Source organism: Tachysurus vachellii, chromosome 6, assembly GCF_030014155.1.
Source record: "Tachysurus vachellii isolate PV-2020 chromosome 6, HZAU_Pvac_v1, whole genome shotgun sequence".
In the NCBI taxonomy this organism is placed as follows: domain Eukaryota; kingdom Metazoa; phylum Chordata; class Actinopteri; order Siluriformes; family Bagridae; genus Tachysurus; species Tachysurus vachellii.
Window position 1 is genome coordinate 23216913 of NC_083465.1, and position 26672 is coordinate 23243584.

The 26672-nt window shown below is 36.1% G+C and overlaps 2 protein-coding genes across 3 annotated transcripts in view; both read right to left on the minus strand.

Moving 5' to 3' along the window:
- Positions 1–26672, minus strand: part of LOC132847582 (GTPase IMAP family member 9) — a 166259-nt gene that overhangs the window by 122865 nt on the left and 16722 nt on the right. The window lies entirely within an intron of this gene.
- On the minus strand, positions 13616–26489 carry cpz (carboxypeptidase Z). 2 transcript variants are annotated; one of them, XM_060872987.1, is made up of 11 exons: positions 26332–26489; positions 25510–25539; positions 24104–24478; positions 23133–23348; positions 22241–22437; positions 20310–20471; positions 19831–19989; positions 19518–19653; positions 18414–18553; positions 16946–17045; positions 13616–15559 (listed from the first exon to the last, which is right to left on the minus strand). In XM_060872987.1, exons 1-11 carry the CDS (start codon positions 26417–26419, stop codon positions 15210–15212), a joined length of 1953 nt encoding a protein of 650 aa, XP_060728970.1. In that variant the 5' UTR covers positions 26420–26489; the 3' UTR covers positions 13616–15209. The 2 variants fall into 2 exon arrangements, with proteins under 2 accessions (XP_060728970.1, XP_060728969.1); XM_060872986.1 differs by having other exon boundaries at positions 22202–22437.

Sequence of the window (26672 nt, forward strand, 5' to 3'; positions counted from 1 at the left end):
AGCTAACAAGACCATTTAGAGTATGCTGTAGCATATACAGTAGAAATCCTCTAGATTCAGTGGGTACGAGCGACTGCTGTGTGTTAAATGACCATAGTCTTGAAAACAGATCAGGTCAGCGTGAGATTCCCTTTCTGCTTGTTTATTTTGGAACACAATGCTACACATGTCTTTACTAAATATAAATTCCACGTGTCTTTAATAAAACAGCAAAACATTAAGTCATCTATCATGAAGCTGGCGTGTATCTGCTGACTGTACAGCAAAAACAGAAGGACTAAAACAAGATGCAGTCGCTTTACTAACCAAAATAGTTTATTTATATGGTTGATATTGGAGGAAAGCTTGGATTTAATTTGCTAACTTTTGATAGTTGGTTGTAAAGAGAAAGAAATTAATATCTGGATGATAGGGTTAAAGAATTCCTAAATCCTTTTTTTATTATTCTTATTAACATAACACACACCTGGACACCATAATAAATAAATTTTGAAAAAAAAAAAAAATACATTTGCAGTCTCTTTCTCCATTTCAAAGCTAAACATGGGGACATTCGTGCAACTGAGCTTTAGTGATGTGTAATTAACTCAGTGTGTGTTAATGGCGGATCATGCCAAGCTTTTCTGCAGGCTTATGGATCACATGCAGGGGATTGGCGAGAGGCTGAAGGCTTGCTGAAAGTTTTAGAAGAAGAGGAACCTTTCTTAGAAAAATTTGAATCTTGAATCTACACTTACATTAGTTATTGTGCCACCATGACAATGTTGTTCAGTGAGAAATGAGACTTTTTCTATAATGGATTCACTCTCATTTATGCACAGAAGTTGAAATACCACAAAATAACTAAACATCTCTTTTAGTATCTTATCTGCACACTCATTTAAATTAAGAGCTGATGTTGTCTCCATTCTACAAAACATAGATGTGGTATTCAGCTGCAACTGCCACTAATGACTCAGAGTTCATGACAAATGCACTGCTCGTAATCCACTCGGTGAGTAATTCTTTCCGTCAACGCAGTGAGCAGCATTTGAAAGTGTTTTCAGTGCATGAGGGTGAAAGCCAATTGAACAGTGAAGTGAAATGACATTTTGGTGTGGGGGTACACTTGGTGTGTGTCGCCAAAAAAAAAAAATCGGTTGCAGTAATGAACTGGGGCACTTCTATTGTCTAAAGCCAACATCAACCGTTACATTCTCAAAAGTCTCAAACAAAATTAGCCATTAAATAATCTCTAAAAGTGGAATATAGACAAATATAAAACAGTGGACACTATAAATGTGTGTGTTCTGCCTCAACTCAGATAGCAGATAACTATCTGGATAGCAACAACCCAAGCACATACATACATATATATTTATTGATCCCCGAAGCGAAATTTGGCATTAACTGTTCCTGTTTTTCTCCCTCCATAAAAACAACCTAATAAAAATAGCAATTAAAGTTTGTTAACTCATATTTAAGCTAGCATTATTATCATTACAGAAACATATAAAATGTATAAATTCACACACAAATGCAATGAGTTAACATTTTGCCATTATTGTATCTTGTACCCTACACTGACTGGTTTATTTTCATTCTACATGTATTTTCAGAGTTTTGGATTGTGCCTGACAATTTGGATTGTTTGCCTGTGTTATTTTATTAAAGTGCAGTTGCGCATATGGTTCCTACAGCCTCCTCCTTACAGGAGATTTGTTGTTTTTCTATCAAAGTCATCAGTTTACAGTATTTATGCATTATATCATAAGAGATGAAGGAGAAGCAGTATGTGCTCTTTCATGTACAATCTGTTGTCTTCACCCCAGTTGTTGCACCAAGTTGCTCAATATTCCATAGTTAACCCAAAGTTAAACCTTTTTCAACTTTGTCGCTGAATTTTGGGAATATTGCATTAAACCACCACAATTTGCCAAAAGTTCAACTTTACGGACATATTAATGAATAACATGTTGTATTTATTCATACAGGATGTCTGAAAAGTCAGGAATCCCTGGGAGTATATTGAGCAGATATATCAAGAGCCTTTGTTGTAAATAATAAGCATTAACAAAAATCCTGACTTTTTAGACACCCTGCAGTTACATTTAAGTGTCTGTAATGTCTTCAAGACAAGTTCCTGTAATCACTTACATTATACACAGCTATATACAATTGTTTCCTCACCAAGTCTCTGGTTTTTCTCTCTCTTTAAGTTAATAAGACAAAAAGTAGCTAAAAAGTGTGAAGTCTCAAAGACTTTCTCATGACAGAAACATTATATTTTCAGCTTAACCTCTGATTCTTGAGACTCTTTCCATAAACCTTACCATGTCAGTGATTATATGTCTTTCTTTGTTAAACAACATGTTTTTAATCTGTTAGATTTGTCGCACGTATACCATAAAAGTCTATGTAAACAAGCTTCTACTGTAGAAATCATAACATAATAGAACAAGTCCAATAACACAAAGCTATGTTTTAAAATCTAGCAGGCATTATTGTCATAGTTGCTATCATAGAAAATTAACCCACACCTTCTGACCAATCAGATTAGAGAATCTTCGACAGCGCTTTGGTATATTTTACACTAAAATAATCAGGAATAAGGGTTTTACAAATATAGACCCTGGGTTGGTGGAATAAATCTCTGCACCATGAACATGTTTTCACTAACCTGTTTAATAGAAATGTGTATTAGAGGTAAGAGAATACAGCTCGACACAAAGATGCAGGGATTAGCGCTCTTTAGCTCAGTTCAGCTGAAAGGACATCATTGTGTGAAACCTGAAAGAAACAATCTGAGAACAGCTTTAGCAATGTGTAGTCAACAGCCTAAGCAGCTGTGCACAGACTTTGCCTAATATCCTAAAACCATTTATTTGTTGAAAAGTAAATAATAATTTGGCTTAATCACCAAATAGCTAGTAAAGTATTCTGTCAGCACTTCTTTTGACTTGGTGGGATTTGTGCATTAGGTTTGTGATGACAACTAAATCCTTGTTCTAATCTTTGGTGACAAGAGAATACACACACACACACACACACACACACACACACACACACACACACACACACACAAAACCTACACCACCAAAAAGATTGTAAAAAGTCTGTTTTAAGAATTAGTATTAGTATTAGTATTTATTTTATTATTTTAATAAACAGTATAATTATTTATTATTTAAGCTCTTTTTGTTTTAGAATTTTTGGTAGTTTATTTTTATCCCATTCTTCGGTTGTGTCCAGTTTGCTGGGGGATTTCATTGTTGAAGTTCCTAAACACTCTGATATCTTTATTTTTACAAAAAGTCTACCTTATTAACCTTTGCTGTCCCCACAACCAATGAAAAGGAAGAGGGTTGGGACAAAATTGTTATCAGACACAAACGATTTGGAGAATTAAATGCAGTATGTCGCTACTGGATTGGTAAATTTCCTCTGGAATCAACAAAGTGTCTATCTATCTATCTATCTATCTATCTATCTATCTATCTATCTATCTATCTATCTATCTATCTATCTATCTATTTATCTATCTATCTATCTATCTATCTATCTATCTATCTATCTATCTATCTATCTATCATCAACCACAGAGACATCCTGGCTTTAAGGTTTCCTTTATTCAAATGCTAGCTACCAAAAGACAAAAAAGCCAACAGTCTCTATCTGTGTGAAATCTCAGTATTTTCTGCTTTAGGTCTTTCAAGAGCTGTTTTCCTGATTCAGTGACAATGTGTCACAGTCAGGGAATTGTAGACAAGGAGGATACAGTTGCAGACCTTGTTTATTGCAATTGAAGTACCCCACAAAACTCCAAGGACAAAAAACAAAAAAAAAGGTTTGCGATGCAAGGCATTACTTGAACAGGACACAAATTAGGGGTAACGATGCAGACAATTGGCAAGTCAGTATCGATTGGTCAGGGACAGGAGTTATCTAACTGTCAGTACAACCTTAGGAAAAGACAGCTCCTTATCAGTAGAGGTAGAATCAGAGGAACAGGATGTAGTGTCTGGGATTGAGAAGAAACAGTAATTATTATCTGATTTGAACTGGTTTTCTATACTGAAAAAGGTCATATAATACTATAAAAAAAACCTTCATGAACTGAATGCTAGTTCTAACGAACGTAAAATCAGTAAAATGGGTGCAAAGCAGCCATGTGATGTAAGTGTCATTATCATTTGATGTGCTATCTTTCTATACTTCATCTACAATACTAACAGCATGCCAACCCATTCAGTGTGTATTATGTCCTCATACCCAGTGTTCCCGAAGCTCTTATTGAGAATGAGTGCACGTCAATAAAGGATAAATCTTTTAAGCGTGACAATAACCTATATCTGTATTTCTGTGTAAAATGAAATAAAATGAAATTAAATTAATAAAGACATCTGCAGACTTAACCCCAATTTGCTGTAATATTTAGGTCATGTAGAAAACACTGTAAATAAGTAAACACTATTAAATGAACACAGCATTATAAAGTAAGCACTGGGACTGTTTTATACACTCACATATTCATCCACCACTTTATTCTTCTCCAGCTAAAGCACTTAAAAGGGTGAGTGTGTAATAATGGATGGAGTGGCTTCTCAGAGACGTGTAAAATAAATACGGAGGATGGAGAGATGCAGGAACACTCTGTGCCCGAGGGCAGAGAGCGAAAGAGAGAGAGAGAGAGACAGAGAGTGAGAGAAAGTGAGAGAGAGAGCGAGAGAGAGAGAGAGAGAGAGAGAGAGAGAGAGAGAAAGCGAGAGAGATGGATTTATTCAAATAATTCTTTGTTACACAAAACAAAAGCATGTGAGCATGAGTTAAATATTGAGAAATGGAAAACATAATCTGTTTTCTCTAAATATCGCAGCGTTTGAGACTCACTCAAAGAGACACGGATGACTCTGCCCTTGTGACCTCTCAGAGCAACCAACACTTCAAACATTATGAACTGAAGCCAGTCCACTCATGATGCTGAAAGCTTATGGCTTGAACCACGGTGCAGAGATGTATGCAGCACAGCAGCCAGATTTTAGAGACATGACTACATGTTGGACAGAATACAGGACCTTTCCATTTGTGTAGTATAATTGATTTAATAAATAAACACATCTATGCTTCTGTGAATTGGAAATTCAAAAAAATATAAAGTAATCTAAGCATGTAATCAAATTATATCTGTTCTTTATTTGGTGTCAGATGGTAATTCATTCACATCATAAAAAAAGTCTTGAAATAAGCTTCTATATAGAAGTATGCACACGCAGCTGAACATTGCAGGCTAAATAAATCATTAGCATGATTTTAGGTACTCTGGACATAAAGTACACAATCCTGACAATCCCAAGACCTAACAAAAGCTTTACATGGTGAATCTTGACTATGTTAAGGTTTGAGAACAACAGATCATCTGGTTTCATTCCAACATTTTGAGATTATTTTCTGATGTGAAATGAATTGTGTGTTAATCAACTATAAAATGTAATACACATGTTAAAAAAGTCAATGCTTTCTATATTTTAGTCATTTCCCATTTTAAGGAATAAAATAAAATAGAAATAGAAAATGGTCGCAGTTGATGATTTTTTTCACTATTCAATACTTCTGTATATATATAAAGGTTGAAAATCTCTCAAATTAACAATAAACAAGCTAATTCCTTGAATATCTACATAGACACAGATATAACCATTAGTTTTAGTGTTTTTAACTACCTATATTGTTTATATATATATATATATATATATACGTATATATATATATATATATATATATATATATATATATATATATATATATATATATATATATATATATATATATATATATATATATATATACGTATATATATATATATATATATATATACGTATATATATATATATATATATACGTATATATATATATATATATATATATATATATATATATATATATATTAGTCACAATATACCATTTCTTTTCGTCTAAACGTTACAGTGATCATTTGAGACAAGGCTTTCTCTATTTTTCTCACAGTAATCAGAACGTGGGTTTGCTTTGTTGACAGAAACTCATAAAGGATATTCTACATGTTCCTAATGCACCGGGTTTTAGATCCGTAAAAGAAGTTATAACCCTCCACAGAACCCTTGAGAACTCAGAGAACCTTATCTCAGTTAGTATCCATTTATGACTAGAGCTGTAACATTTATTACTACAATGATCCCTTTTGTCCAAGCAGGAGATTTGCTAGTCCAATTAAACTCCATTCTCTTGGAAACAGTTACAATAAACATTTACAGAGTCAGTGAGTCAGTCAATTCTTGGCTCCTGTTAGTGTTTTTACATATTTTCCATCTGTAAAACAGTTTTTTGGTATTGAAATAAACAATAAAGTTAACCTGCAAGTAATAAAGGCATAACAGGAAGTAATCACATATCGTTGTCACATTTCACATATGTATTGCAGGTAACCTTTAACCTTTTTATCAAAAAGAGAAAATGGTGTGAAAACACAGATGGATATTCAAAGCACACTGACAATGGTGAATTGTTTTTATTGAAGTTTTTGGAATAAAAGAAAGATCAAATGCATGCATAATCTGAAGATGAAAATCTTGTTCTGCTTTGGTGTAAAATGCCTCCATGTCTCCTATTGTTTTTTTCTCCATCCACCACCAGAGAACAGAAAGAAGCACTTAAAAACAAATCATAACAAATTAACAAATGGAGATGGAGAAAGATAAGAAAAAGGAAACCAACTGTCAGCTCTGACGGACATTAAGCTGTCAAATTAGTTTCGGGGTCAGAGTCCTGTCCAGGCTGCTTTGTGTTGTGTGACCAGGGATCGTCACGCCTCTGAAACCAAAATCAAACAGAACAATGGAAGAGAAAGGACACAAATCACAAAGCCATTTTACTAAAACCCTGTCATTGTGTGCAAGGATGTGTGACTGCTTGTGTCTCTTAAAGGAAGTGACTTTATGTAGTAGACTGTCAGGAACTGAGGGGTGTGTGTGTGTGTGTGTTTGCGTGTGTGTGTGTGTGTATGTGTATGTGTGTGTTTGTGTTTGTGTGTGCGTGTGTATATATATGTGTGTGTGTGTTTTTCTTGATACTAATGAATAGATTGTAAGGCTATTAGTTAGTCTGCTCCAAACACCTTCACTCACCCTGCCTAACAGAATGAGTGAGAGTGAGAGTGAAAATTAAAGATGACACTGAACCTTAATCACAGAATCAATAAAAAAAATATAATCTTGATCATCACAACTTTATAAATAGAATGATAACGTTCTACACTGAAAAACATTATATTGTACCTTTTAACAGGCTCTCTCTTGCAGTTGGATTCCTGGCTGTTACCTGCGAGTTTGCAAACACTAATCCAGCCTGGCAGCCAGGGGACCGGCAGAGGAGACTTTCTCAGCCTCCACGAGTAATTGGTGACCTGTGAACTTTAGCTCACATGGGAGAAATGAGTAAGAGAGAGAGAGAGAGAGAGAGAGAGAGAGAGAATGTAGGGGGTGTTGATTCACTACTTTGTCTATAGCTGAATAAAGTTTACAGCAAACTATGCCTAAATTGTCATTATAGAATATTCAAAAAGCACTTTTGTAAATCAGTAATACTAAGAATTCTGGAATTCATTAAGAAAGCTAAACCTGTTGAGCAGATGCAGATTCTATTATCATTTTATTAAGAGTCTATTAAATTTAGAAGACTAAATTCTTCATTTAGCAGTAACTGTTTATATATCTACATTATTTGTAATGCTTCCTTGTCACATGGTTGTTTTACAGAGTTATCAAAAGTTCGAATATGGATCCTGTCACTGAGAGAGTAAGAAACTAATTATTCAACTTACTGAGAAAGTACTTACTGAAGCACCTGAAGAATTTTAAACATCCAGAGGAACATTTATCTTGCTTACTGTATATAACTGAGCAGTTGAGGGCCTTGCTAAAGGGCCCTGCAGTGGCAGGTTAGGGGTCCTGGGAGTGGAACTTACAATTGTCCAATCAGTAACCCAACAGCTTAACCAATGAGCTATCAGCCCTTAATACTGTAATATACTAATAAAGTAATACAAGCTCATGCTATGTAGTTCTTTCTCACTAATTCTAGCTGCAGTATTTATGGTTCTTGGAAGTTCCTCATAACTCAAAATTGTTTGAGTTTACAGTTAAAGATTCAGAAGTATTTATTAAATTCACACACCAATAATTAAAATCCTCTTGGTCTACACATGCAAAAGTTTGTTTTCCGACTCCCGTATTCACAGCCGGGAGTCTGATAGATTTTTCATCTGCACACTGGCTGCACTGTTCATATTCAGGTGCGTAGACATACACTGCACTAAGTGTGGAGCTGAATGGAGTGTGTATGACGGGAACCATGTCTCTGTCTGTCAGCCCTCAACATAAGCATATTAGCTCTGCTCTGTCTGCTTCGAGCTGCTCGCAGAGCACTATTCCTGCACTGTTGTTTTCTGCTGTACGAATCAATTTGTCTCCACTCACAGAAAATAATTGCAAAGCAAACAAATTATCCATGGCACATTGAGCACACCTCACTGTCGAGAGAAAGCGAAAGAGAGAGAGAGAGAGAGGTTTGACGACAAAAGATAGGTCATAAAATCCTTAGTCATTTAACAATGCTTCTGGATTCTGAATCTTAAGGATATGACGTAAGAAGGACTGAGCAAAATAGAAAATGAACAAATGATTAAAAGAGATAGAAGTCCACATTTATATTATAGTATATGCACATACTGAAAACTGTTATGTGGAGCGAGAAGATATACTCAGGTTACATGTGACTGCACAGCAACAAGGCTAGGGAATTAGACATCACGTTCACTAAGGGAATCTACCGCTCAAAGCCAAGCCCTCTAAACCCACAGCTCTGTGTAGATACGGTGAAAATCCTACACAGGAAATAACACATTTCATAATATGTAATCCTAGTGTTCCCAGTATAAACACTACAGTACATCCTAACTGCTTTACCAAGCCTGTCTTTGTCAAAGCGTTAAAATCCAAGTTTCAAGTTTATTTGTATAGCGCTTTTTACAACTGACATTGTCTCAAAGCAGCTTTACAGAACATAAACATAGAACAAAAGGTTAATATAAAGAATAATATAAAAATTAATAGAATACAAAATTCAAGGTCAATATTAAATATATTTAGTTCACAATATGTATGTATTTATCCCCAATGTGCAAGTCTGAGGTGATTCAGGCAGCAGTGGCAAGGAAAAACTCCCTTAGACGGTAAGGAAGAAACCTTAAGAAGAACCCGACTCAATGGGGAACCCATCTTCATATGAGTGACACTGGAGGGTGTGATTATAAATATACAGTCTATCAAATGTTGTATTGATGCAAAAGATCACATGGAGTTCACATCTCCTCTATAGTATCGCAAACTGGAGCTGGTAGATCTCTAGATGCCTCAGGATTCTCAGAGTCTGCCTCATCTTAGCGGCGGTACAAAATCTTCATCGCACGGAAGACGATCGGAGCTGGTACAATTTCTGGATGCCTTGGGATGGGTAGAAAGAGAGAAGCAGCGGAGAGGGATTAACGTAGCTGCTGTTCATAATATTTGCAAGTTTGATGTAATAGTGCACAATATTATGGGATGTATTATGTGTTCGCCTGACTAAAGAGATTAGTTTTTAATCTCCATTTAATCTCAGAAAGTGTGTCTGAGCCCCGAACACTATCAGGAAGACTATTCCAAAGATTGGGAGCTAAATGAGAAAATCCTCTACCGCCTTTAGTAGACTTAGATATTCTGGGAGCTACCAGAAGTCCGGAGTTTTGTAGGAGGATTGTAACATGTTAGAAGACTAGTTAGATACATGGGAGCTAAACCATTAAGAGCCTTGTACGTAAGTAGCAGGAAATAAATAAAAAATAAATATCAAAGAATTTAGGATTCCATAATTCATAATTTAACACTGAGTCAATGTCACAGTGTGTGGAACTCTGAGAGAAATCTTCACTTGGCATCCAACACATGTACACCCCTCGTCAGCCCAAGAAAAAAACTCTACAAGATTTTGCAAAGTAACTTCATACAGTTAATCAGTAATCATCTTGCGATGCATAATATTCTTTCTTAAATATACACAGCTGAGGTTCAGAACAGGATCAAGGGGCATGCTTGCTGAGAAATTCAAAGACGAATTCGGCGTCTCCTTGCTAATGTGCGTTTGTGATTATTTTGAACTATGGAGTAAGTGTGTGGGAATGTGTGTGTCATGCTATACAAAGCCTCTCCCACACACTTACACATGCATACTATGAAAAATTCATTCCCTCTGGGCATACACTGCTTCAAAGCCAGACCGATAGACATGCAGTATAATTAAGACCTAAATACATTCGGGGTAAGTTGAACACCACTCAAGAGCTTTTAAAGCAAATCTGGCTACACTTATTATGACAGTTCATTACCTAACATATCAATGTAAATACATATATTTCAGAAACAGGCTGCTGTTTAAGAGCTACTAGCTATATGAAATCCATACCAGGATCTTTTCTTCAGAAAATCTATTAAGGTCCTCTTATGTGTACCGTAACTACGATTTAAAGCTGCACTACACCTTCTTCTTATTTTAGAAGAGGACACCAACTGGTCCCAGCATGAATACCCTTAAATGTACAGTTTAGTTTTTGTTTTTTTTCTGTGAATTTGAGAACTATTTACTGTATGCATGGTGTAACTAAATACTAATATGTTTTTCTGATTGATCAGATGGGAACTCAAGGCACACAATTGTTTTATTTATTTTTTTTCTCCAGAGAGATTCGCATGGCATCTGGGTGAGACAAGAGATATACATCAAGACTGGGATCCTACATGACACAAAAAATAGTGGGTGGTTTCATGCTGATGAGAGCAGACAGGCAGATACGAACCCTTATAGAACAAACAAATACTACAATCTGGGTTGCAGTTTATTTCAATTTTGGGAAACAGAAATAATGAAATTAATTAGAAAATTTTCTACCTCTGAATTTTCTTTACTGTGTTGCCCAGTGTTTCCAGAAGCTTAGTGGGGGGGTAATATCATATTTAAACTAGCCACACACACACACACACACACACACACACACACACACACACACACACACACACACACACACAATGACACAGAGAGTGGTATTGTCTAACAAATGGTTGTAGGGTTTAAAGGGTACTATGAAGTTTAACCTATCAGTGACAGTCATGTCAGGTGATTACACTGAATGACACGCCCCCTATATTTTCAGCCTATTTCACATCCATTTTCACATCAGTGTCCACCTACAAAGCCATAAGACCTAATCAGAGTGTTTGAGAAGATACAAGTGAATAGCATCATTCCCCAAAATGACTTTAGAAAAATATTTAAAGTAGATCATGCATCATCCAATTAGAGTATAAATGTCACATAAGGATAAATGACAGATCAATCAGTGTTTTTTAGTTTGAATGAAGATGGTTATAACTTTTCCACTGTGTTTGATATTTACAGGAAACACAGCATGAACCCAGTAAAACACTATAGACTTGAATCACTTTTCTTATTATTTGAAATGATCAAAGCAAGTATGTGTGATAGTTTACCTCACATCATCCTTTTTATGCCATCGGTGAGTCCTTGTGGTATAAAGCGTTGCTCAACCCTAACGCTTTATTGAATTATAGTCCTCCGTCTAATATCACAACCAGCTGTCACTATAAAAAACACTAAGTGAGAAAAACATTTAGGAACAATGCCAACAGAAAAGTCAGACACATTGTCTTATTCATGCTGCATTTAACCATTGTTCAGAATACTCAGCTCCACATATTGAAAATCACTACTGAAATCCAAGAATTTTAAACAGCATTCTCTCAGCAAATCAATCGCAGAGCACTGAAAGCACTGTGGTCAACCTAAATATATCATTTATTTAGCGTTTTTAAACAGCATTTTGACATAAATGTATGCCAGATGCCCACATACAGTATAGTGCTACAGTTCCATATTTTATTTGAAGTGAAAGGCTATATATGACACCGATAGGCCTCCTTTTATACCCTGAAAAGGCGCACACCCTGTCAAGTGTTTATTACACCAGTGTCTGATTTATTCATAATGAAAAAACGTTCTTGAAGGTTCTTTGGAAAGTCCAAGCTTCCTACAGAAGAGAAAACTCTTGATGTAGAGATGTACATTACATTTTAGTTGTTAACCAGGCTAGCATTATTATTCTACATACAATATAGTGCATACATTATTACTGAATGTAGACTTTATTACAGATCAGAGCAAAAGTCAAAACAAGTATAGAGCCTGATTACAGATATTAGGTCTCAGGGCTCAGCTATAGAATATAGAATTAAAAGTAGACCTGGGTTACAGGCTTTAGTCCTATTGGTTTGCTCAAAAGAGTCAAACTTAGCAGGCTAAGTGGAACCATTTTGTTTCTAGGAGTGTGTAATCATAATGTTTAGCAAAGTAAGTTTTATCCTTTCAGGAATAATGATATGTGTTTTAAAGTGATGTGACATAGTGACATAGTGACGTGACATATGGCTAAGTATGGTGACCCATACTCAGAATTCGTTCTCTGCATTTACCCCATCCAAAGTGCACACAGACAGCATTGAACACACACACACTGTGAACACACAGAGCAGTGGGCAGCCATTTATGCTGCGGCGCCTGGGGGGTTCGGATCCTTGTTCAAGGGCACCTCAATCGTGGCCGGCCTGAGACTCGAACCCACAACCTTAGGGTTACGAGTCAGACTCTCTTATTTGAGTACTCTAAATATCTTAAGGTGCTTTTCATAACTTGTTTTCTCTTTTATATAAGACTAATGTGTCTTACATTTTTGATTCTCCTTATGGCAACTACATCTTAGATAGCATCAAAATCCTTTTGTGATACTGCCAGGAATCCAGCCATCTATGGATGTGCTCACTTTACACATTGACCGGACAATGTGGGAAAGTCATTACAAATAAAGATGAAATCCATGACATCAAACCAAATATTTATTTTTGGTAACATGGGATTCAGTGTGTAACTGAATGTTGGTATTCAAGATGTTAGAAGTTGTTGTATTTCAGTCATTTCAGTCAGACTTGCTAAACGCTATTTGGATTTTGCAGCATGTGACTTTACCAAAACTGTTGGTAACTCAGGACATCATCCCTGTATTCAATACTACGCTAACATTTGTCCAAAAGCTGTAAACAGAAAGAAAGCAAATAACAGTACATATCTTTAAAAAAAAAAAAAAACAAAGCAACAGCCACATGAAATCACCACAGGCTGTATGTTGTCTCTTCACATTTGTTTGTTTGAGTATTATTCTGTCATGTACTAGTGAAAATATGATTTTATATATGAGTTATGAATATTCGATTATGGTGGCTACAGGAACACAGGAATTGAGATAAATCTAGAGAACAAAAAGTGATGTCCCTTGTGTGCCAGATTAGTGTACAAAAAAGCTCTAGAGCTTTGCTGACACCTTGTGGTGAAATTATGACCAATGTGAACAGAAGGATAAATTAAACACAAGCTAAACAGCAACATTTTAATAAACACTGTGCAAATGTCAGAAACAACTACAGTGGACATTGCAAAAATGTATCTAACATTTGGATAAGGAAGATCATTCTCAGGGCAGTAGTTACATTTTCCAATAAATCTTATAGACTAGGCACAAAAGACCCAACCTTTGTTTACTGTAGTTAGACTCAAAATAATCATAAGAGACTAGATTTAATGTTAACCAAAATCTTTGTAAACCTTTGTTTAGTTCTAAAGTAAACCTCATCATGAGAGATTAAACCAAAAATAACCCCAGTGATTGTAATTAGATCCGATGCAAAACCTTATTAAAAATATGATCCGATGTAGACACCAGTTACAGATTTAGGACCCAGCATAGACCTCAGTTATGGAGATTTGACACAACATAGAGTGTAGCTATAGATTTGACCCAACATAGAGCTTAGATACAGATGAGACCAGGTCTATAGCCCAAAAACAGATTAGACCCAACATTGTGATCAATGATTATAAGATTAGATCCAATAAAAAACTCAAATACAGTTCAGACCCAGTGCAGATCACAACTACAGAAGTACAATTTAAACCACTGTGGTGCTTAAAAAACAAATTAGACCCAACAGAGCCTAGCAGCAGATTAGACCCATCATAGAGATCAGATACAGATTAGATTAAACCCAAAGTAAAGGTTATATGCAATATAGGCTGGTATACAGATTAAACACAATGCCATTTGCAGGACTTTTGGTCTTTTTTATTTGTATTTTTTTTATTGTTTGCTACAGTCTCAGAAAAAAGGATTCTTACTAAAGAAGAGAAATCCTATGTTGAAGTGTTCAGTATAAAACATTTACAATTCTTAAGTACATGTGCATTTATATTATTACTGAATTAGACCCAAATTATTTTTATATCAGACTTAATTTACAACTTACATCTAATTTCCAGCTCAGACTCAAAGTAAATTCAAATTGGTTACAGATTTGAAAACCCAATGCAGAGATCTGTTCCAGAGATTAGTTCCAAACAAGGCTTGTGACAGTGAGATCAGATCAAACATAGATCAGGGTTTACAGAATTTAGAAATTTACAGAAATTAGACCTGCTTTAAGATTTTTGGTCAACAAATGGAATTGTTAGCTCTCCAAGTTAAAAATATTATTGTACACAAGTTCTGCACTGAATGAGAAGAAACAGATTTTTACAACCTAATTTAATTATTCCAGTCAATTTGCAGTTGTAGCTCATGTGTTCTGATGGAAAACAGATTTGATTCATACCAGTGGTTTGATTTGAATGAAAATCCAGGGTTCCTTTTACATTACATAGGATTTGGCATAATGCCTGCACATAAAAAGCCTGCATGACGAAACAAACATTTTACCAAAGCCAAGCAAAGGTCTAGCTGCCATCAATTATTGAAATAATCCGTTAGAAATTTCATATGGGTTTGGTAATCTCTGCTTCAAACACAAGATCAAGTTATGAGGTACAGTACAGTCGTAAAGCAAGTCTTAACCAGTTAACCTAGGTGTTAGATTTTTTTTAAGTAATAAACTTTTTCTTAAGAATTGTATGAAGACTACATATTTCAAATCTTCCTGACATTAATTGAAATCTAAGGTGCATTAACTTGTATATAGGAGGCAGTTTGGGGCAATATGAGGGTGCTAATAGTTCCTGAGAAGCCAGGTGGGAGGGGACGTCCCCAGTTGACTAAAGTATGCCCACCACCAAGGCTTCTCGCTCCTCTCCTCTCCATTCTCTCCACGATACGGCTCATTGTGCTGCTCGAACTCGTTAAAGGGGTCGAAGCGATCGTAATTATCTAGGTCAGGGATGGATAAGTAGTCAAGATCAGGTTCTGCTGGCTCCTTCTTTAGCACAAAGTCCACACGGCCCGCCTTCTGCATGGTGTGAGGCAGCCTGACACGCTTCACTACTTTAGAGTAGCCAGAAGCTGTGGCTGTTACAATGTAGACACCCGGAATCAGCAGTCTCCAATAGTCACCATCTTCAGCTACGGAGAAGAACCGATAAAGCAAATGGGGTAAATGGGTTAACATATTTTCATAACATGATCACCCAGGCATTTGAGTCATTTTAAGGGCTGTATTACTGACTCTTCTGTTTTCTCTTGTCTCTTTTTTGACTGAGATATTACATATTACAGCTTTTAATTGCTATATTGATTCGGGGCTTGGTTTCAAATTGTATTTAATTATATTGCTTATTGTATTTACTTGATTTTATTATACAGTACTTTTACTAACACATCAACACAACATATACTATATAGCCAACAGTTTGTGGACCTATGACTATCACATCGCTGTGTGTTTTTTAAAATGCCATTCCAGAATTAGTTCCTCTTTTTTGTTATAATAAGCTCCACTCATCCTCAAAGGCTTTCCACTAGATGTTGGAGCATGGCTGAAGGAATTTGTCTTTATTCAACTACAAGAGTATTAGTGAGCTGAGATGTTGAGATCATATCTTGGATGAGGAAGTCTGGGTTTCAGTCAGTGTTCCAGTTCATCCAAAATGTCAGGGCTGTGTGCAGGACACTCAAGTACTTCTACTCCAACTTAAATACACCATGCCTTCATGGGGCTCACATTGTGCACAGAGGCATTGTCGTGCTGGAACATGATTGGACTTGGCCTTGTAGATGTTTGTGATGCTGCAGCATATTAAAAAAATCTATACAATTGTGTGCTTCCAACTTTGTGGTAACAATGTGAGAAACAACCACAGTGTGATGTTAAGGTGTCAACATATTTTTGGCTATAAAGTGTATCTGTAAATGTGCTATACAAATAAAAGTGGCTTGACATGAATTCACTTCAAGTGTAAAGCTACATAATCTCTACATAAGCCATTCATAACAAGTGATATCTAAATGTGTATAAGTCACCTCTACCAGCTGACATGAGTCATGTTGAAAAATCTTTGTTCACACTTTCCATGCTGAATTACGTTACCAAGTGACAACAGACACAATTGAAACTGAATCATTATGGTGCCATGTCATTGCTTTAACTTTATAAACAAAAATCATAGAATTATTATTAATAGCAAAATGTATAGATAAATCTTTATTTAAGAGTGACAGAATGTGCAAAACTCTGTAAAGACACCATAATGAACTGATCTGTATAAAATCTATAAATTTTAAAATATCAAAGAAAACACAATTTACTTCAAGCTATAAATCGACATAAGATAAGATAAGATAAGATAAGATAAGTTAAGATAAGATAAGATAAGATAAGATAAGAAAATCACAGTGGCAAATGAATAGCAGCTAAAGAAAAAGCTAATATGAAATAAAGAATTATGGTAAAAGTTTTGCTTTGTATATCTCCCTTTAATTCACCCTTTATTTTCTTTCTGTCATAATTACCTGTAGTGATGTCATGCCGTATCCCTTTAACAGATATGATGGCACCTTTAATTCCATTCCCATCTCTATCTTTCACAATGCCTTTTATTCCTCTGTGGACCTGCAGCACCACATCAAAAACACTTTAATGTTAGATAATAATCCCATGAAACCCTAACAGCTGCTCAAACAGTAGAGTGTTTTTTATAATGATAATATGTAAATATATAAAATATTCGCAGAAAAAAAACAGAGATGAGAAGTAAAAAAAAAAGAATTATTTATAATTTTAAAAATAAAGAGGTGTCTTTTCTTGTGCAATGGAAGTGATTATTTGGTTATGCTGTCATCTTGTGGTTTTACTTTACTGTAATTTGATCTTCAAATATCAAGGAAAATCCTAGAAATAGACAGTGGCCCGTGTTTATGAAAATTCTTAGTAGAAAGAGTTGCTCCTAGTGACGTAATTCTAAGAAATTTCTTAGAAATGTGGGTGTTTCCCTATAAGTTTAAAGAGAAGATCCTAGTAAATATAAAAGTTATTCATAAAGCATCTTAAATCTTAAAAGAGCTCTTAAGGTCAAAAAAGTCTTAGGAGTAGTGAGGAGGACTTTTAATAGGCTTCTTTAGCAGAGGAGAAAATGGCTAAAAGGTGAAGAAGGAGAAGAAATGTATTGTATACAATATTTAATAATGATAGTGAGTTAATAAGATGCCACAGTTTAGACTGAGTAGAGATTAATTTGTGTCCAATCATATTAGAGATAACGACTCAGACACAAAGCCGAAATGCCATAGCAGCAAAAATAATATAATTTGTCTTTATGACATTTATGCTCTGTGTTGGAGATGTTTACATGTACATTTATTACATTTATAACATACACATATTAGTGCATCTCTAATATGATCGGTCAGGAACGTAATCCGTACACGATATAGTCTCAAATATATTAACATATATACAAAGTGAAAGTTTATAATAGTACAGATTTTAAAAGCGCCCCACTTTTTTTATTAGACAACCAATCACAGTCTTCAAAAGAACGTGTCATACCTAGTAACAGAATAAGCCCCACCTCCTCTTTATGAAAAAAATTGTTTGTATTGTCCTTGCGCAGAGTTGCTCTGAGATTGGTCCTGAATCACTATGAAGATAAGATTCCTAGTTAGAAATGTTTAAGCTAAATTAGGAGCTCTCTTAAGGAATCTTTATGAATACTACACCAGTTATTTACTGTCTATGCTGTGATATGTTGTCAGATATAGAAATACAATGCACAAGGTTTCCTGCCTGTTTTCATAACAGACATATTCTCAGTCTTTAGCTCTGCCTGGGTAAATGTTTCTAGATGTATAATACTATAGGCTCCCTTCTTTATTCCTTTAATATTTCAAAGGATTGTATTATTAAGTAAGTAATCAAATATTTGATGAATCTGTATCAACATCATTCATATATCAGTAAAGTGAGAGAGGGTGAACTCACAGACTCCATGAAGCTAAGAAGAGCTTCCTTGTTCCTGCGCCACTCCGGGTAAAGTTCTTCCTCAGCAGGGAATTTATCACAACCAAGCTCCACTGTCAGCTCCAAACAATTACTGTGCAGGTAGTTAAAATCTGACATGCCTAAACATATACACAGACTGTAAGTAAGAAATAAAAGATTTTACAGATCAATTCCGTATGTAGGTTTAGAGCATTTAACAAGAGACATCTGCCACAAAGCTGTCACATAGCAGCTTTAAAGATATATATATATATATAAACCGTATAAAAATATACAGGCTGTTAATGTAAAATAATTCATTTCAGTGTTGATGAGATTCATATTCTCAAAGTTACAGTGTGAGCAGTGCATGAAGAATTAAATATGATTAACCAGGGTTTCAGGTTTTCAATTCCATAAAACATCTTTCCCTTTCTTAATCTTTGCGATATATCTTACAGAAATATATATAGGCCATTGCCTATGTTTGCAGGAATGTATTAGATTTAATTCCGATTATATAAAAAAATTAGTTAAAACAGCGACCGAGGTGTAAAAAAACACCACACTGGCAACCCTCTGGTTACACTTGCTGACAAAATTGTTGGTTGTTTATTTAATCATTTGTTTTTTAAATGCTTCTGTTGAACCACAATTCAAAAGCATTGTATGATTTTCATTAGTCAATTTTTAGTAATTTTTTTATCTATTATTACTTTTGAGAGTTTCAAGTTATTTCAGTGACCATTGTTGGTTTTTCTTTCTTTATTCGAAGGTTAGCAACAATTTTGTCCATGTGTGTATCTGTCCTGTACTGTTTTGACCAGTGAGTGTAATAATTCTAGTTAAATAAGCCAGTGAGTGTGCTGCACAACATCTGGAAAGGTAAGCAAATCAACAGAACATATGTCAGTGCAGTATTTTTTAAATGCCCGGTCAGTCAGAACAGATAATAGGTATTTCAAAGGAATATAAAATGGATGGAGTTATTAATAAGAACTAATGAAGAATGATGAATACAAAATAATAATTGTTGTCTTTTATAATTGATAGGGCCTCTATGGATGAGCTGCCTTGCATCCTACACCGTTTGCTTTGGTTTACCTCCAGCAAAGCTGTACCACTGAGCTCCATTGGTGATGCCTCCTCTGCTGGAAAATAAGCCTCCACATCTCTGTGTCTCATTGCTGGCCATTGTCGCATGAGCGTCTGCATAGGTCCTGGCCAACTGTTTAAATATCTACACACACAAAAAACTCTTCATGTTTCAAAATGAATGAAAAATTCAGAAAGGCACCATGAGTGATTGTTAATAATAATACTACTACTACTAATAATAATACTAATAATAATACTAATAATAATACTAATAATAATACTAATAATAATAATAATAATAATAATAATAATAACAAACCTGCTCATCAGGTGTGGGAGAGAACATTTTCTCCTCTTGAGGGTGTCTGGAGAAGTCAAAGGGATAAGAGATGACAAGCTCTCCCCCGTGTAGACTGGCAGATATAACAAATGGTATGGACCTGATCCATTTCATCACAGCATAGGTTTCTGCAGCTACCTGGCAAAGAAAGAAAGAAAGAAAGAAAGAAAGAAAGAAAGAAAGAAAGAAAGAAAGAAAGAAAGAAAGAAAAAGAAATTACATCAGTTTTTACTTCTTAATTATTCAATCTGCTAGTTCATAAACAAGCAGAGACTAAACTTAGGTTAAGTTTGAGTTAGGTAAGTTTAGAGCAGGTAAAATTCTGCCCTGGTTTTTACATTAACACTTCACTTCATGGCATGGTAGGCAGTTAAATTATTTGTGTAATTTGTAAATCTTAATTAACTTGATGTTTAGTGTGCTTTCTGCTATTTCCGAATAAATTATTCAATAATCACCTTATTCTGCCAGTAGGAGTCGGGGATGGGGAGGTGGTTGGTGCGGAATCGGATGAACCGTCGTCGGTTGTAGTAAAGAGATGTCAGGTCGGGAAAGTTGCGATTCAAGTCAATGTTCTGAGCATTGGCTCTGCCACTGACCCAGCCATTATACAAGTGACCCTAAACCATTTCACACACAATCCAGACAAAATGATTAAGACAATTTTTTCTTACTGGCTACAGACCACACCCTCAATGCAATGACACAAAGCAGGGTTGTGGAACTGTGAAAATTGGGGAGAACTCAAAGAATCTGTGGTAGCTTCTGCTTTGCGCTAGATAGCCATGTATACTACGGCGTGAAGACTCTTGGTTAAGAATTGTTTGATTTTTTTAGTAGGTTTTGATCTATAATGGACAAAGAGAGAGAGAGAGCAAGAGAGAGAGAGAGAGAGAGAGAGAGAGAGAGAGAGAGAGAGAGAGAGAGAGAGAGAGAGAGAGACTGAGAGAGAGAAATGGGAATTTATAGGAAGCTAACTAGGAAAAAGGTGGAGTTTCAGGTATGGCCTTTCTCTCCAATTTCATTTTCATAACTCCAGGAAAGTTTGCACATTTTATTTGACTAAGACAGTAAGTATGGATATTGGTAATAGGTTTAACTGCATTTTTATGTTTCACAAACTATAACATGCAAAAAGCATTCCTGGCAGAACAAGCTGGAAAGTCATGAGAGGATAGGGGAAAAAACAGACTCATAATCAGACCAAATATTAACATGCTCATAAAACAGATTTGAACATGCTTACAAGGCTGGGCTTCTGAGAAGTAAAAACAAGATAAAACATGAAAAGAAAGAAAATTCAATCCAATCAACACGGTTCAGACATTTTCTTTTACAATGACAATTATTTTCATTGCCCATGCAACAAGGATTGGGGCTTATGTTTGATTTCATTCCAGACCTTTGCCAATAAAGTCTAGTCATACTACAAGCTAAACTAAAAATATCATTAGTGAGAAATTAAGCAAACTTTGTTACTTCAGACTGATAAATATCAAGAAAGCAAAGCTTCTCCTGTTTATCCAACTTTACTCTAAGCACTTCAGGTCAGACAAATTAGTGGAAGTCCAACATTTATCATGCAGGTACTAGTTTGCAGATTAGACAGGATCTTAACCAAGAGCCGTGCTGATCATTTTAGTGACTGGGAAACCCATGCTGAGGATGAATCTAAGGGTTATGTAGCAATTGAAATAAAGTAGAAACAGCCATTAGTTAGTCAAAGGCTCCCTTTACCAGTGGTCCACTCTCCTGTACCATTCCATCCCCTGTGGAGGGAAATCCATTCCTTCTGTTTTGCCTATTTCTACTCCAAAACACTTTAAACACCATGTTGAAGTAATACATCTGGCCTTCAAGCTTACTAACAAGCTTTACTCGAAAGTTGTACCACTTTATTTAGTATATAAGTAGTTATGGTGTTGGACTACAGATAAGAAAATCACAGGTCCACCAATCTGCCACTGCTGGACCCCTGAGCAAGGCCCTCAACCCTCAATTGCTCAGTTGTATAAAATGAGATAAAAATGTAATTCGCTCTGGATAAAGGCGTCTGCTAAATACTGTAAACAAAAAGAAGATAGGATTCCCCTAAGGGAAAGAGTCAGTGTAAATTAAACATTAAAAACGGTGTTGGACTTTTGGCTGGTGCTCTAATTCATTAGTGCAGCTTACACAGAAATTTAGCTTGGGACCATCTACAGTTGTCAAAACATTCAAATTTGGCTCCTGTGCTTCTGAGGACCTCTTCTGGTGCAGGGAGTTTAGAGATTGTAGATAGTATTCCCAAAAAACGACAGACACACACTAGCTGAGTCGCAGCACACAACACACTCAGGGGGATATTTACTTCTGGGTTGGTGTTTTCAGGGTCGTTGCTATCGGCTACCTCAGAGGCGGCGAGCTCATAGCCGTCTGGGTTCATGGAGGGAAGCAGGTGGATGCGGGTGGTGTTAATGAGGCTCTGGATGCGCTCGTTGCCCAGCAGATACTCAGAGCACAGGTACTGAGCTAGGTAGATGAGCAGCTGCCGGCCCAAAACCTCGTTCCCGTGCATGTTCCCGATCAACTTAATCTCTGGCTCCACTACAGAATAAGAAATATAATGGGAAGAAACAAGCAAACATTCTGTTCTGGCTGTTTGTAATTTGTCATATAAATTACATTGGATGTGTTTTTCAAGGTGCTTTTATCTAATCTAAACATGCATTTACATTTTTAATAAAAAAAATTGATTTTCTAATATGAAGTATTACTTTTCATTTTAAAATCATTTGAATTACAGACAAAATGACGGGTTTTAAACATTATTAATATTATGTGACTTGCGGTTATTCTCAGGTTCTCTATTCTATCCATTCAAGCATAGACACTTGTTAATTTAAATCAGTAGTGTTTTATTGCTAGTAACTGAGATGACTAAATGGCTGATGAGTATTTTGTACAGTTTTATTGCTATAAATGAAATGGTTGGATCAATGAAAGATTCATTTCTAATAGCACATAAAACATGAGTGTTAATTTGTCTTAGGCTTTTATATGAAAAAGAAATAATTTAATAGATATTCAGAGGAATTTTGAGAATTATGATCACTATAAAAGCATAGTATAATAGGCACAAAATAGGCAGAACTACAAAGAGTATTATATCCTTGCATGTGGTGCTTTGCCTTCAAGGCCAGAAGGGGGCAGGCCTGAACAAGCAGGTCATCACTGTGTCCTCAAAGTAATGCAAAGTTTTCAGCTTGTACTGACAATAACAAAAGGTAGGTTGTGCTCACGTAGCTCATGTTGTCCAGGATTACTGGAGAACTCAATGACCAGCAGATCTTTGCCTTCCACGCTATGGCCGATGCTGTAGGTTCGGGAGATATGAGGACATTTGGCTGCCGTCTTCTTCAGGATGCTGAACATTTGAGCGTTAGTGTGGTACGTGAACTGAAGAACGGTAGCATGTCCTCCATCTGAGATACCGGAGAGGGCGACATCTTGCCTGGCTGGGAGAAGTAAGTTTGAGAATGTGATGAAGAGAGTTAGAATTGATGTGTGACATTCTGTGAGAATCCCACAGGCCTCACTGTTCCTTCATGTGGACACACTTCACTACTTCACTATAGAAGTGTCACTCACATTCTGGGGTTTCTTTCATCAAAAATAATTAAACCTAGCTGTGTTTAACTACTGCGTAATCTCAATCTGTTCCATGCTTGTCCACTAAAAAGAGCTGGTTCTCAGCTAAATAAACATTCTCAAAGTACAACTTGTAAAATACTCTAGGATTGTTACTATTTTAACATCATGCAACTTCTAACATACTCTAGGATTGTTACTATTTTAACATCATGCAAAAGGAAACCCAAAAGATCAAACTGCATTATAGTTTAGCTCTCAAATAACAAGTTTGCTCAGATGTTTTTGGCACCTTTAAAATCTGGCCATCTGGTTGCCCTCTGAATAAACTTGCCTGAGAGAAAGTGCAAATGTTCTTGGGGTAAGTGCTCATTTGTTTTGTAGCTATTACATGACTAATAGGTAAAGAGTATGATTTTAAAAAGCTGTAATTGTTAGCAAATTGATGCTGGATTTGAGAAATAAAATACTTCACGATGTGCAGCTAGTAGAAAAGAATCTATTTTAGGCTGGTAAAGTCAGCATGTATACAGAGGCTATAACAACACAGGAATAGCAACATTAACAAATAACGTATCATATGACCATATTAGTGCATTTTCTCCAGTTTTCTAATCCTTACCTCTGAACTCAGACAACGGGTCATGGCAGCCCTCTTCCTCAGCTGCAAAGAAACGATCACAGTCCAAAAAGTAGGGCCAGGCCATGCGGATGGAGTCAAAAGCATGCACACAGTTCTTCTTCACTTCCTCACATGAGCTGCGACATGGCTTGACTCTGGCATGGTTCTGACATCGCGGAGCCAGCACAGAGCATCCAAGTAAACGTAGCTCGGGCAAGCACTCGCCCCCTAGCAGATTGTGCAACACATTAAGCAGTAGGTACTCGGTGCTCCCCTCGGCCTCCTGTCGCGACTGCTGCCCAATGAGGTTGGGGAAGACAACCTGACTATAAGGCACATCCTGGCAGTAGCTCAGCACCATGTCTGTGCACTGCACTAAGGACAGGACAAAGTATAAAATTATGAGTTATGGGAGCTAAGAATGTTAAACATTAAGAGAAGAAAAAGGTAACAAAATGTAATGCAAATACAATTTTCTATTTTTTTTATTTAATTATTTACTTTAAGGACTAGTAAATGTTTTAACATCTTCAAGTGTATAATTTAGCCAAACAGGCCAAATCTATTTAGTGTAGAATTGTAAAAGGTTTTACTACTATGACTATTATTTATTCTTTTATCTTCAAATACCACTTTATTTTGGTCAACAGTGAATACTGGGATGAAACCTGAAAACTGATTGGAAACCCATCTGAACGCTGGGAGAGCATGTAAAGCTCCAAGCAAACTCCACAGTAATCTGAGCTCTGGATCAAACCCAGGACCTTCCCACTACCCACTTTACCACTGATTTGCTGCCTTCATTTATTTGATAGTATATGTCCTTTTGTTCTATCAATATGTTTGTCTATTTTGCTTTCTATCTATATTTCCTATTGTAGCCTTTTGTTGTAATTTATAAGACTATTTCTTAAGAGCTATATAATCAAAGAATGAAGATACTGTATATGGGAACTCAGAGCAACTTATGCAAATTTAACAACTTTTGTTAGAACTGCAATGTTGGAGCAATCCTGAGCCCCCTCACTGACTCATTTACATGTCTTACCATTAACCTGGCAAACACAAATCACGCTTAGACCCACAGTTATCTCTAATCTCGCTCTCTCTCTCTCTCTCTCTCTTTGTCTCTCTCTCTCTCTCTCTCTCTCTCTCTCTCTCTCTCTCTCTCTCTCTCACACACACACACACACACACTGTTTTTCTCCCTGTGTGTAGACATGTTACATCACATGTCTGTAATGTTTTCTGCCTTACAGCTTCCAGGCAGTAAGTCAGGACCTCCATTTAAGCCTGTACTGAAATCCTGTGTTCCAATAATCACAAGTGATTATAACATTAATAATAAAGTAAGTTCAGTTTTCAGTGAATTCAGAGTATATCAGATTTCAGAGTATATTGCTTACATTTCTCTTTTACTCGTTCCTTGCATCTTCCTGTAAAACACAATAAAATTTAGTGAGGTAAACTTTGGAATGCTCACAACAAGTGCAAACGTTGTACTGTACTGTTTCTGAGATATCCAAGAAGCATGTCCAGCAATGTTTTTTTTTTGTTTGTAATGTTTCAACAGAATAACCAGGTTTGTACGATTACAACTGTGACCGAATCGAATATCACAAGTCACACAACATATTTGTGACTTTTCTCCTGGCTTACATACATGAATTTCACATGAATTCTTAACACCACAGTTCCACATTTATAGCTTCTATATTCTGGACACATGATGACAAAAAAGATATCTATTGACAAATGTTAGTTTATGGACAAACACCGCATAAATGGAGTATTTTAATGCTTATATATGTAACATATCTGTATATATATATATATATATATATATATATATATATATATATATATATATATATATATATATATATAAAATGCGCAAGCCACGCCCTTATGAATTATTGTACTGAACCCTTTGCATTGTTTTCCACACTGCGGCTTTTACAGGTTTACTACTTGTTGATTGCTTGGTTTAGGACACACTATACTTCGTTTGCACCCTCTAATTTTACAACAGAGTAAAACAGGCCACGTATGACGATACGAAACGTAACTGGACTGTAAAGACACACAAAGCAAAGGGCAAACAAAAAGTTCAGCCTGACCTCTCACAGACACGTCGTTTAAAGGGACACACAGCTATTTAAGGTAGAAATTAGAAGGTACAATGACGGTAGAGTTTAAGTATAAATCGCATACATAGTATACATCACCTAAATCCTGATCTCCGGGTTCGCAGGAGCGCGGCAACGCACAAGAACACGCGGCGAGGACGCAGAGGAACGCGGTGGCGCGCAACATGCTGGAGCCGCAGTGATGTGGCTGTCTGTGTGGAGACTCTCTCAAGGCCCTTGATTTTAGGGGCGCGTCCTCATCCCTGCACAGCACAGAAACCCATACGATCAAATTACAGCCTCCAGATTCTCCTCCTTCCTCCTGGCCTCCCACGCTGCACTGCTCACTGCTTTCAAATGCACGTTTAGCCAGAGTAATTACACAGCAGCTAGAAGGTGTTTGTAAATGGGGCATGACTTCAGAAAAGGAAGACTTTGCT

Bases quoted from the DNA above. Each gene is read 5' to 3' on its own strand.
- cpz (XM_060872986.1), bottom strand. From the start codon at position 26,419: ATGTTGCGCGCCACCGCGTTCCTCTGCGTCCTCGCCGCGTGTTCTTGT. The intron at 22,438-23,132 runs GTGAGCACAACC...CTTATTCTGTAG, and splicing joins TCCTGGACAACATGAGCTAC to TGGAGCCAGAGATTAAGTTG. The intron at 19,654-19,830 runs GTTTGTTATTAT...TTGTGTGTGTAG, and splicing joins CTCCCACACCTGATGAGCAG to ATATTTAAACAGTTGGCCAG.